Source organism: Euleptes europaea, chromosome 4 (assembly GCF_029931775.1).
Source record: "Euleptes europaea isolate rEulEur1 chromosome 4, rEulEur1.hap1, whole genome shotgun sequence".
NCBI classification, from domain to species: domain Eukaryota; kingdom Metazoa; phylum Chordata; class Lepidosauria; order Squamata; family Sphaerodactylidae; genus Euleptes; species Euleptes europaea.
The window spans coordinates 46,694,982-46,707,768 of NC_079315.1; the positions used below are offsets into that span (position 1 = coordinate 46,694,982).

Below are 12,787 nucleotides of genomic sequence, written 5' to 3' on the forward strand. Positions count from 1 at the left end.
TTTTTAAATGTTTGCTCTTTCCAAAAGGGGGAACTCCAAATATCATTACTATGGGATTCGTGTCAAGCCAGACTCTCCTCTTAATCGTCTACAAGAGGACATGCAATATATGGCTATGAGACAGCAACCCATGCAACAGAAACAGAGGTGGAGTATTGCCAAATTAACATACCAGTTATCCTTTAGCATTTGTTTTTAGCATCCTGCTACTTAATCTAGGGAAGAGGGGCATGATGCAGTAAACTCTCGGTTTGCAAATAGTCATCCTGACAACATGTGGCCAATTTCATGTTTACATAGATATCTCTCTGATTGGAATAACTTCAACTGAACAGAAATAATGCCCTGTAGCAAAACTATGCCATAATTTAATGCTAAAATGTGTGGAAATATTCTAAATTATTTTCAAGTTCTATGCTTTTAGTTTCTTGTCTTCTCAGCTTGAAATGGGGGGGGGGGAATAGTGACATTAACATCAGAATAGGATTTGGCCTTTAATGAGGTGGTTTTTTGTCAAAGATAAAAAGGTCATGTATGCCTCTCTAGATAGTCATTGAGGAAGAATGGACTACAAATATAACAGAATAATTTTTGATTGGAAAGCAGAGTACATTCCAATAAAATTTTAATTGGAAAGCAGAGTACATTAGCGCTGTACAGCAGTGATTATTACATTTTGTTTTGTTGCAATTCATTAGTCTGGTTTGATTGTTCCTCTTTTGGACTGCTATTTTTTGTTATCTGTTTATATTTACATGGTGGGCACCTGAAAAGCTTTTGAAGTTAACAAGAATCAACTTCTTCTGCACTCAGAGTTGGCCCTGAATAATAGTATCTTGGCTGACAGACATTTCAGTGACACAGAACGTATGGAAACCTAGCAATACCTACCTGCTACCTAGCAACACTTATCATTTCTTTCTATCCTACCTGTTTAGTAATGTTGTATTACAATGCTGAAGAAGTTTTATAGTGCCATCTCAAGCAGATTTACTCTCTCCTAAGACCCAAGCTATCCTGATCTCATCAGATCTCAAAAGCTAAGCAGGGTCAGCCCTGGCTAGTATTTGGATGGAAGACCTCCAAGGAATACCAGGGTTGTGATGTGGAGGCAGGCAATGGCAAACCACCTCTGAATTTCTCTTGCCTTGAAAACCCCACAGGGTCACCATAAGTTAGATGTGACTTGATGGCAAAAAATAATTGAGAGGGTGTAACTCTGCTTGGATGATGCTGTGAATGCATTCTAGAAACAGCCTTCTGCATTTGTGTATGTGTGTGTTTTGGGTGTGTGTATGTGTGTGTGTGTGTGTAATGTTTACTGGCATAAACAACATCCACTGAGAACGTATTTGTAAGTTTCACTCAACAACGTTCACCTGTTCCTGTTTACAATAGCATTCATGAATCCTCATTGCTTGCTGCAAAAACTTGCCTACATAGTCACCTGTGTTTTCATCGTATCGAGTAGTGTGACTTCATATGAGACTGAATTTCCGTGCTTCAAGTTTTCAAGAGTTGGGATTTCTGTTTCTAAGCAACTGCCCTGTATTTCTGCAATTCACAGTTATAAAATAACTAAGGTTATAAAATAACTTTTTGAAACATGGCACATTTGCTTTCCATTCTTTTGTATAATTGACTCTGGTTTTATAGATCCTTCAGCTATTCAACAAAGCAAAAGCAGCAAAATTTGAAAAGAGGTGATTGGAACTGGTAGATCTTGCTGTCAGTTTTTACCCTTTCTAGAAATATTACAAAAGAATCCAAGAAAATGTTATGTGTCTTCACTTGTGTATAGATTCTTTTCCTTTGCCTTCCTGAATTCCTGTATCATTTCAGAAATCTTATTTGTTCCCTTTTGTATACATTTAATTCATATTTTTTTGTAATATGATTATTAGAGGAGCTTCAAATTTAGATGTTCACCATCTTCATGGTAGAACCAAAAGACTTTGTATAACTATAATCAAATTAGTGTAATCCTTAAGAAAGTCATTCCAGGGGAATGTGCATAGTTTGTGAACCCAGTTTTAATGTATGCATTTTGTTGTAAATAGTAGGTAGGATGCTGCTGTGCTTTCCATAGCCCTATCCAGAAAAACATTGGGAGATATTCAGAATCATCACCTGTTTTGTTGATTAATGAAGCTTCAAGCTAACAAGGCAATCTTCACATCTTTGCTCCTTCCCATTTACCTTCATTTTCTTGCCAAGGACAGGTATATTAAGGTCAAGAAGGAGTGTTTCCAGTAGTTATTCTTTATTATGTTTTAATTAGGGTGGATCATGGTGTATGCATTAATTTTAAAATAGTTCTTTCTGTTCTCCCCTACCATTAATCATTCTCAATTACGTTGCTCCAACATTTCTGTGAATAAATATGTTTACCCATTGACTTGAATCCTGTGCCTTCATTCCACATGTGCAATTGTTATGGAGGCTGACCTTCACTGTGGAGTATTTCTCTTCTGATACTAGGTACTTCTGCTTCTTCAAGAGCAGTGTTTTCAAGGTATAGGGTCCAAATTATTGTTTGTTGTTATTGTGTGACAAGAAGCTTTCAAGTATTTTCTTGCAAACATATAGCATTCACTTGTTGTGTGATAGATTAAAAATTGGCTGCTTGTCACCTCTGACCCATATAGACACATCTCTTTATTAGCTGAGTTTCTATCATGTCACAGAGTATTCTCAAACACTCTAATGAGGGAATAGACAGGTACAGAATATTGACGATCCATTTAGCCCATACAAGGGAAATGAAAAGATAAGGCTTATTTCAGATGTGATGCCAAACCATGGGTGAGCATGGGGATTGTTGGGATCACATACTCCTCTCACATCCCCACGCACTCTAATTAGTTATTACTCATTTGTGGAAAACTGTTTGCAGTTGCTATTGGAATCAGCAAACTGAATTGCTTGTCTACAAATAGTAGTTTGCTGTTATCCAGTTTGAAATCTTGGTTTTCAGAACAAGGGTAAACCATAGTTTGAATGTAATGGCAAACTTTGGCTTGCCTCAAAAGAATTAGTGACTAACTAGACAGACAACAAAATATGTAGCCGCCCCAGCATTATATCTTTCACTTTTGGAGGTCCCATCACACCGTAGGGCATATACAGTGGCAAGAAGTAATAGCTTCCCCTCAGCCATAACAGAAGGCCGGTATAAAAAGGTACCACTGGAAGAGTGGTTTTGTCCCTGTGGATCAGGGAGGATCAAGTCGATGGACCATATTATATTGCACTGCAGGTTTTATGGAGCAAGTCGAATGAAGCTTCAGAAAAGGAAGAGGCACTAGAGATCATATTGCAAATATACACTGGTTACTGGAGCATACGAGAGAATTTCAGAAGAAAATCAGCTTGTGTTTCATAGATTACAGCAAAGCTTTTGACTGTGTGGATCATGAAAAGCTATGGCTGGTTTTAAAGGAAATGGGTGTGCCACTACATCTGATGGTTTTAATGCGCAACCTGTACTCTGGACAAGAGGCCACAGTTAGAACAGTGTCAGGCAAGGATGTATTTTATCTCCCTATCTCTTCAATCTATATGCAGAACATATAATTAGGAAAGCTGGATTAGATTTAGATGAAGGTGGAGTGAAAATTGGAGGGAGGAACATTAATAATTTGAGATATGCTGATGACTTCATTATTGGCAGAAAATAGTGAAGATTTGAAACGTCTACTGCTAAAAGTTAAAAGAGAAAGTGCCAAAGCAGGACTACAGCTGAACATCAAGAAAACAAAAGTAATGACTACAGGAGAATTACACAACTTTAAGGTTGACAATGAGGAAATTGAAATTGTTCAAGACTTTCTATTCCTTGGCTCCACCATCAACCAAAAGGGAAACTGCAGCCAAGAAATCAGAAGGAGATTGAGACTGGGAAGGGCAGCCATGAAGGAGCTAGAAAAGATTTTGAAGTATAAGGATGTGTCACTGGCCACCAAGACTAGATTAATTCATGCCATCATATTCCCTATTACTATGTATGGGTGTGAAAGCCAGACAGTGAAGAAAGCTGATAGGAAGAAAATAGATTCCTTTGAAATGTGGTGTTGGAGGAGAGTGTTACGGATTCCGTGGACTGCCAAAAAAACAAATCAGTGGGTTATAGATCAAATCAAGCCTGAACTGACCCTAGAAGCTAAAATGACTAAACTGAGGCTGTCGTATTTTGGTCACGTCATGAGACGACAAGAGTCACTGGAAAAGACAGTCATACTAGGAAAAGTTGAGGGCAGCAGGAAAAGAGGAAGACCCAACAAGAGATGGATTGACACAATAAAGGAAGCCACAGCCTTCAATTTGCAAGATCTGAGCAAGGCTGTCAAAGATAGGACATTTTGGAGGACTTTCATTCATAGGATCGCCATGAGTCAGAAGCGACTTGACGGCACTTAACACACACACACAGAATGAAGCTTATTTCTCCAGTAATAAAGAGATGGCATGGAGTTACTGATGCTGAAATAAGCCAGAAAATATTATTTGAGACAAACCCGGAGCTTATATTGAATTGTGCTAGATTTTTAGCTATAGCCCTTAAAATTCGCAAAGATGAAGTGGTGATTAAATAAGGGGCTACCTAGTAAAGATAACTTTATTTAGGCGATTTGCTGGGCTTTATATGTATTTTATATTTATAGTCAGCTTCAAATTTTATTGTGGGGTGTTGTATCCCATCCATTGTATTTGGATGGCGGGTTAGATACAACTGTGTATTAGACTTTTTGTAATTCTGCTGGTCATGTACCGAATAAAATTGTACTTGGTCTTGACTAACTAGAGTGTATCATAGGAAGAGAGGAGTGATTGCATGAGAACCCCACAAGCTTGTTCACTTTACATCAAGTTGTGATTTTCCACTATCTCTGAATATAGCCAATATAACTTGGAGAAAGTTTATGTACTATAAGGATAGGGCAAAGTGCAGGCAGAGTGCTACTGGTAGATAAGGGATGCTAAGAAAATCAATGTGAGGATGATTCAGAAATCAATTAATAGTTAGATCAGGATGCTTCGTAGATGAAGGAACAGAGATGGATGGAGGTAACATTTCAGTCCAGTAAAATTATTTTAAATCTTATTTCTTATTTTTTTTAAAAATATTCATATCCTATACTCTTATACCCCATTCCTGAGGTTGGGGGCCGAATGGGCTTAGGAGGCGGCATGACCCCTATGCCGGTGTCCACACCACTTGTGCCGTCTAAACTGGCATGGATGCCAGCATATGGGCACTTTCGCTGGCCCCCCTGGACTATTGCGGCAGCACGACCCCCAGATGCTGGCTCGGCGTCCCGCCCACGTCTCTTGTCGTAAATCCTTGTGCAGGCACCCCAGGAGGCGTTCCAGGGGCGGAGCTGCTATTAGGCAGCTTCCTAACCCCTTTCAACTCATGAACGCCCCCTTAAGCAATGGCTATTTTCAATGAGGCTTTTCTCACGTTTCCTAATTGTTATTTTAAAATAGTCCTCCCCCCCCCCCTGCAGTGGTGACACCTCTTTGGAGGCACCGCAGCACCGCCATGGCATGCGGTCCCCGGCCGCTTCAGCTCTCAGGAATGGGCTGAGAGTTTACAGAGCTCCTGAGGTGCTTTCTAATTTTAATTTCCAAGACATCTGCAAATGATAAACATTTTTGGTGGTCTACTAGTGAGAAACAATGATTCAGTTCTGGTTTTGCTTGAAGCTGCCCACATAAGACTTAAATTGAGTCAATATTTTATTAATCACTGTCTTCACAATAAATTGTTTTTGCCAAACGTAGCTAGCTGTTGCTAATATTAACCTCCTATTTTATATAGCCACTGTCACTTTCCATGTTGCTGATTTCCAAATTTTAGAATATTCTCTAACATAATATTCCCTAATAATTTTGATAGTGTTCCCTCACGTAGAATGCAAAAATAATTCTGATTCACGATGTTACAGGGTTAACTTCGGCTGTACACTGTAAACTAGTTGCTCAAATTCTAACAGTTCTTTAACATTGCCAGTAATAGTATTGTTAGAGTTGATACTTTCAAGTTCATGGTTTGTGTTACCAATTAGATCTATTACATTAATCTAATGACCAGATGACAAAAGTACCATACATAGTAAGCTCCCTTTCAAACAGCCTGATAATATTAAAATTAGAACTGAGATTGTGAGGTTTGTGTGGCTGCCAAAAATATAGACTAATTCAGCATTACTTTAATTACCATGCAGTTAGCATGAGGGACATGCATACTGGATAGGAGATACATTTCTGGGTAGCAGTGTATGTCAACAAGATGGACCGTACGTTAAATATGAGCAGCCAGTGTGATGCAGCGACAAAAAAAGGCTAATGTGATCTTGGGGTGCATCAACAGAGGCATAACATCCAAATCGCAAGATATCATAGTTCCACTGAACCAAGTATTGGTCAGGCCACACCTGAAATTTTGTGTGCAGTTCTGGAGGCCTCACCAAAAAAGATGTGGACAGAATGGAGCGTGTGCAGAGGAGAGCAACGAGGATGATCAGGGGCCTGGAGACCAAGCCCTATGAGGAAAGGCTGAGGGAGTTGGGAATGTTTAGTCTGGAGAAGAGGAGGTTGGGGGGGGCATGATTGCTCTCTTTAAGTATTTGGAGGGCTGTCATTTAGAGGAGGGCATGGAGCTGTTCCTGTTGGTAGCAGAGGATAGGTCTCGCAATAATTGGTTTAAATTGCGGGCGGAAAGGTAACAGCTAGATATAAGATTTTTTTTTTTACAGTAAGAGTTTTTCAACAGTGGACTGAGCTACCTAGGGAGGTGGTGAGCTCCCCCTCACTGGCATTCTTTAAGTAGAGGCTGGACAAACACTTGTCAAGGATGCTCTAGGCTGATCCTGCATTAAGCAGGGGGTTGGACTAGATGGCCTGTCTGGCCCCTTCCAACTCTATGATTCAGCACAGCATCATTTTAAAAACATTTATTTACTTAAATATTTATAGGAATTATGCAAAACTACTTATAACATTCCTGGTTACCTGCACGTATAGTGCTTTTTTGGAGCTATAGCTTCTAGGAATAAGTATATCTTGCAATTTATGCTGGACAGAAAGGAAAGATGATACAGGCAATGGGTGATAAGGACAGTAACTGAAATAGTTACCTTCTCTTTATTAACTATGTGTTTAAAATTCAGATTGGAAATATTTTTTTTAAAAAATCCACAAGATCCAAAGAGATATGATATCCAAATCATGAAATGCTTGGGTGTTACATTTCTGAAGGCTCTGAGTATGAATTATGTGGCTGACAGACTCTGCTTACCAGAGTGTAATCCATAAAGATGTGCTGCCCAGGAGTGTCTTTTTGTATGTTTTGAAATAAATGTTGCCTTACACTACCTCATTCTGATGCAATGGATCCGTGAAGACCACTTTTATCTCTTTATTGTAACATGCAAGTCAAAAGACAAATGAAGGATCTCAAAAATGCAATTGAATTAACCACAAAATGTTGCCCCACAGTTGGTGCAATTAGCATAGGTTTAATGAAAAACAAACATTGTATTCTTATTCTTAAAACTGACTTAGGGAATCCAGTTAATTTTCTCATGGGTAAATGTGATAAAAAATACTGTAAGCATTGGTGTTTGTATGGTATCCAGAAAATACATGAATTTTGCTTAAACTTGACAAAACATAGGAAGTGGAGTTTGTCACCTAGCTATTGAAGAATTCATGGTGCCTTCCACAATGTGGAAATGTAGTTTGAGTTGCTCAAAGTCTGTGGCTGTTTTGATTAATTTATCAGTGTGTGGCCTAGGAATGAGTATAATTAAATGATTATTCATTTCATAATCTTATGTCTATGAATATAACTACCCAAGAGACCACAGGCTGAGCCATGAAACAAAATAAAATAAATAGCTTTCATATATTCAGCAAAATACTGGTAGCTTAATTGGAGTATTAGTACATGTGATAGATAACTATGTTATTTTCTCCCCCCCCCAAAAAAAAAATCTGAGACACCAATTGAATTGAAAGAGATAAAGAAAGGACAGCATTGTCCAATATTGTGTCTAATGTATTTTAGGTACAAGCCTATGCAGAAAGTGGATGGAGTCACAGACAGTTTCACAGCAAGTGGTCAGCAGACAGGTGCATCTGTTGAACAAACTGTAATTGCCCAAAGTCAGCATCATCAACAGTTTTTGGGTATGTATGAAGTGTATTATGCAAGTGTCCTAAGAAAAATTAACTGCTGTGGGCTTTATACACAGCAAAGTTATTCTTGAAAAAGATCTGTTGTGTTGAATAGGTCTATTCCAGAGTGTTGTTTCAGAGGAAATTGTTTATATCCATTGGTATATATACACCTTTATACAAATAAATGTTTCTAACAAAGGGACAGAGATTCATGGAAGTTTCTCTTTATATCTGGAAAAAAGACATTCAGGTTGGTCCCATCAATCCACACATATTGCAGCGGGATATTCAGAAGGCTAGTAGTTTTTTTACCAGCATGTAGATTCCCAGAGCCCAGCTTATCAACATAAAGGGTTAGTGAATGATGTAGCTCAGTTGGACAGGAAATGCAGAAGGTCCTAGGTTCTATCCCTGGCAACTCCACTTAAAGGATCTCATGTAGTAAGTGTTGAGAAAAAGCTTTCTTTGCCTTAGATCCTGGAGAGTTGCTGTCCTTCAAAGTAGACAAAAATGACCTAGATGATTCAATGGTCTGACTAAATGTAAGGCTCAGTTTAAGGCTGTGCTCAGTAAAAGCTTTGAAGAAGGCAAGTATGTTGTCCCAGTTTCTTCCTACTCTAATGAATTGATTCCCTCTTACTCTTTGCTCTCGTGCTTTAGTAGAAAATATTAACCTTCCTATTCTTCAAATGACTTTCTGCTCAGTCTTGTACAAGGAATGGATGGAATTTATTCAGTTCTAGTATGAAATGGTATGTATACAGTTGATCTAATTTAGCATTATTTGAGATGAACTATTCCAGCACTGAAGAAAAACATAGCCTAACCTCCACAGTCTCGGTGGACAATCCTGACCTTGATGCTGCAGGAGCCAAGCAGGACCCACCTATATCCCTTGTACCTCAGGCAGCCACTATCAACTCTATCAGAACTTCCAGGACAGGACCCTGGATGGCAGGTAGCATCAGGAATGGGACATGGGTGTCACCTTCTTGCTGGCCCCCAGGGCTTTGGGCATGAGCTGATGATATCATCTCTTGGGGCTGGGGCAACAAAAATGCCAGGGAGGATTGAACCTCAGAGGCCATCAGGCTGGATGGCAAGCATGAAGGCAGTCAGCAGACAAGGGCAACAGGAAAGAGAGGGTGGATGGATGACGCAACCCTTCTCCCCCTTTTCTGTTTTGAGGCCTGGGGAGACCCCAGGGAGTGAAAGTAGCACAACAACCAAGGGCCAGGTGATGGCATTGGTGAGGGAGAAGCCTCACAACATTGAATAGAGTGTCGTTTGCATCTGAGAATTTCTGCATACATAGCCCTAGATTCTTAACTTGGGTTTGTAACTGAAAGCAACATAGTACTGCCACAGTCACACATACTACCTTGAGTAAAAAGTTGTCTCCAATTTGGGCAGTTTATAGTCTTAAAGCCAAATAAAATTCAGTAATGGAGAAGGCTGTCTGAAAAGTGTAGGGCATAGAGTGAACGGGTCAACAGGTAATGGATATTTTGGAAAATAATGTAATCCCATCTATGGGTGCAGTGCCTAAAACAAAAACATTTGTTGACTGAAATGATGAAAGTCTTTCCTGAGTGTGATTTTCCGAAGGGCCTTTATGAAAAAGTAGAGATAAGAATTTGACCGTCCCTTAGATGGCTGGGCTTATTTGATTCGGTGGACTGCTACTTCCCATGGGCAGTATATTCCTGGGACATCTACAGGGCAGTACAGAGGTCAACATAAATAAACATTAGTCTCTAAAGTTCTTGTTGGCTATATGGAAGTGTCATGCTCTCTTCGATCACAGCAAAGATGCAGATTGTTCTGTATACTTCTACTAAGGTGGAGGAGTATCTGAGATAAAAACTGCTACCAGAAATATATGATCATTTGTATACTTTACCTGAGATACTCAAATTAATTTTAATTGTGCTAACTGTTAAAATGGCAAATGAACATCTCATAGGGTGGTGCGAAGCAGCTATGATTGGCTTGAGCAATCTACACCAGGTTTAGCTCATTCTTTTGAAATGCTTGCATAAAATTATATATCATATGCCACAAGATACAGCACTTGCAAATATAAATCTTGTAGACAGAAGTCATTATCAATACTAAACCATACTAAACCATCTGTAGGAAAAGGAACAAAACAACACCTAGTATATTAAAATGCATATATTCTGTGTATATTAACAGTTTATGTTAAGGTGCTGCATAGGAGTGATTGTGCACCACCTGAAGCTGATGTACTTACAGCAAGGTTATTAAGTATTCTTTTCATTCCTTTGAATAGAGTACATTCCATGTGGATGACTGAGTTATTTCTGTGTAAGATATTTAGTTTAGAAGTCTAAAATGTTGTTACTTCTTGAATTGCAGTCTTTAAAATACATAATATAAATCCTTCCTGAGTCCAACACTTTATAACCTTTTTGGTATTTACTTCTTTTTGTCATTACATGTTTTCCTAATTAAGCTGTGTTTGACACAATCTACAATATTTTTCCTCTGTTGGGTTGTCATGGAAACAGATGCATCTCGAGCACTTCCAGAGTTTGGAGAAGTTGAAATCTCTTCTCTGCCAGATGGTACTACTTTTGAGGATATCAAGTCATTGCAGAGTCTCTATCGAGAACACTGTGAGGTAAGGAAGAGTTATTCTTTACCATTAACTTCCTATCATGCGGTCAAGAGTTCTTGATATAACACAAAAACTAACAGATATATCCTAGGATTACTTGTTTTCCTGAAAAATAGAATATAGTATTGTGATATTAGTAAGACTAATATCACAATACCAAGTATGAATGTTTTTGTTTGGAAAGATAGGCACAGTTGTGGACAGCTCCTTTGAGCTTGCCTGCATTCAGCAGAGCCCCATGAGTATTCATCATGCCGCGTTGCTTTTGAGTTTTTGTGGCTCTAATTTTTAATATTACCAATTAGATTTTGAATTTTTATAAAATCTGAAATAAAAACGCTAAAATATGAATATGCAAGATTCAATCTGCAAAGTCCCAGGGTGAGGTCACCCCCAACACTTCTGATCTCTTAATATTTATTAAGCAAGTATGGGCAGTCCACAGGATTGTGTACTTACTCCCCTAATCCTTCCCCTCTCCTGCACTAATTTCCACTACATTTGTCTTGCCAACCTTAACCATTGTTAAAGCTTACGCCCCACTGCTATTCATTTTTTATATAAATTATATTGATAATCACCTTAAAGATCCCCAATTTCACCCCCCCCCCTAAGATTGATAATAGGCATATTTCATTTCTTCTATATGCGGACAATCTGGCCCTATTTTCTAGGACACCAGTGGGCATGAGGAGGGCCCTGAGAGCTTTAAACTTATATTGCAGAGGAAATCAGCTTGAAATCAATGTGGGTAAGACTAACGTCATGGTCTGTGACAAAAAACCAAAGAAACATAGGTGGGAAATTAATCAAAAGGAAACTGAGCAGGTCCTACAGTATAAATACCTAGGGGTGGTCTTTCAGGCTACATAATCAAGGACCTCGCATATTAACTCTGTTGCCTTAATTGCCCAGAAATCCTGTGGATCAATTCAAAAATTATTTTGGCAAAAAGGAGGGAGGCATATTCCAGCTGCAATTAAGATCTTTAGAGCCAAGCCACTTGCCCAAATAACTTAGAGTGCATTACTGGTAATACAACCAGCATGCAGAAAATGCCATCTAAATTCCTTAGAAAAATCTTTCAGGCTCCAAATAACATCTCAAATGCAGCACTGAGGATCGAGACTGGGATGACCACAGTCCAGGCCAGTCTCTGGATTATCACTTGCAGGTTCTGGCTAAAGATGTTGAACCAAAAAAAAGGGCTGATAACCCTGATATTAACAGACCCTTTTGTAGCACCCTGGCAATTAGCTCTCAATAAAAAATTGGGCCACTATGGGCTCCCTCATCAGCTTCTCTTATAAATGACTCATGAATCAGCCAAAGAACTTATTAAGACCAGCGTTTTCAAGGTAGAGAGGCAGCATGATCTGAATAAGATTCAGAATCCCCTCTTTAGAAAGGACCTGCTCATTCAGAACACCACTATGCCTTATTTGTCAGATATCACAAATCATGAATATCATAGGGCTTTTATGCTCCTTTGATATAATGCTCTCCCCTCTAAATTTCTTGAAGGGATATATAATAAAAGGCCAATGGATGCACGAAAGTGTATATGCAACCAGGATGCATTAGAAACACTGAACATGTCCTTTTTGAGTGCATGTTATACAATCATATACGCTCAAGCCCTCTGATTCCCTTGTTAGTGGATTGTCCCAGACCTCTTAGAAAACATCGTCTAGAGCTCGTTTTGTCAGAAACAACTCCAAATTTATCTGTTAGTATGGCTAAATTTGCCTGGCTGGCAGCTAAAATAAGACAAAATGCACTTAAGGCTCTGGAATAACCAATCTGTGATTAGAATCTCTACTGTTTCATACATATCTTAGAGGATTTTATCTCTTTATTCCAGTTTTTAATCTCTACCTTTTGTATTATCGGTCCATAACTATTTATGTACGTATTTCATTTCATTTTTTTAGGATATTTGATGGTCTATGACTG

General features: G+C 38.8%; 1 protein-coding gene across 2 annotated transcripts in view; it reads left to right on the top strand.

Moving 5' to 3' along the window:
- The window catches only part of RFX3 (regulatory factor X3), a 304,136-nt gene that overhangs the window by 229,620 nt on the left and 61,729 nt on the right, over positions 1 to 12,787 (top strand). For both annotated transcript variants that reach the window (XM_056848647.1, XM_056848646.1), the window contains exons 7-9: positions 28 to 147; positions 8,075 to 8,196; positions 10,722 to 10,834. In XM_056848647.1, coding sequence (XP_056704625.1) covers positions 28 to 147; positions 8,075 to 8,196; positions 10,722 to 10,834 — 355 coding nt within the window. The remainder of the gene's footprint in view (positions 1 to 27; positions 148 to 8,074; positions 8,197 to 10,721; positions 10,835 to 12,787) is intronic.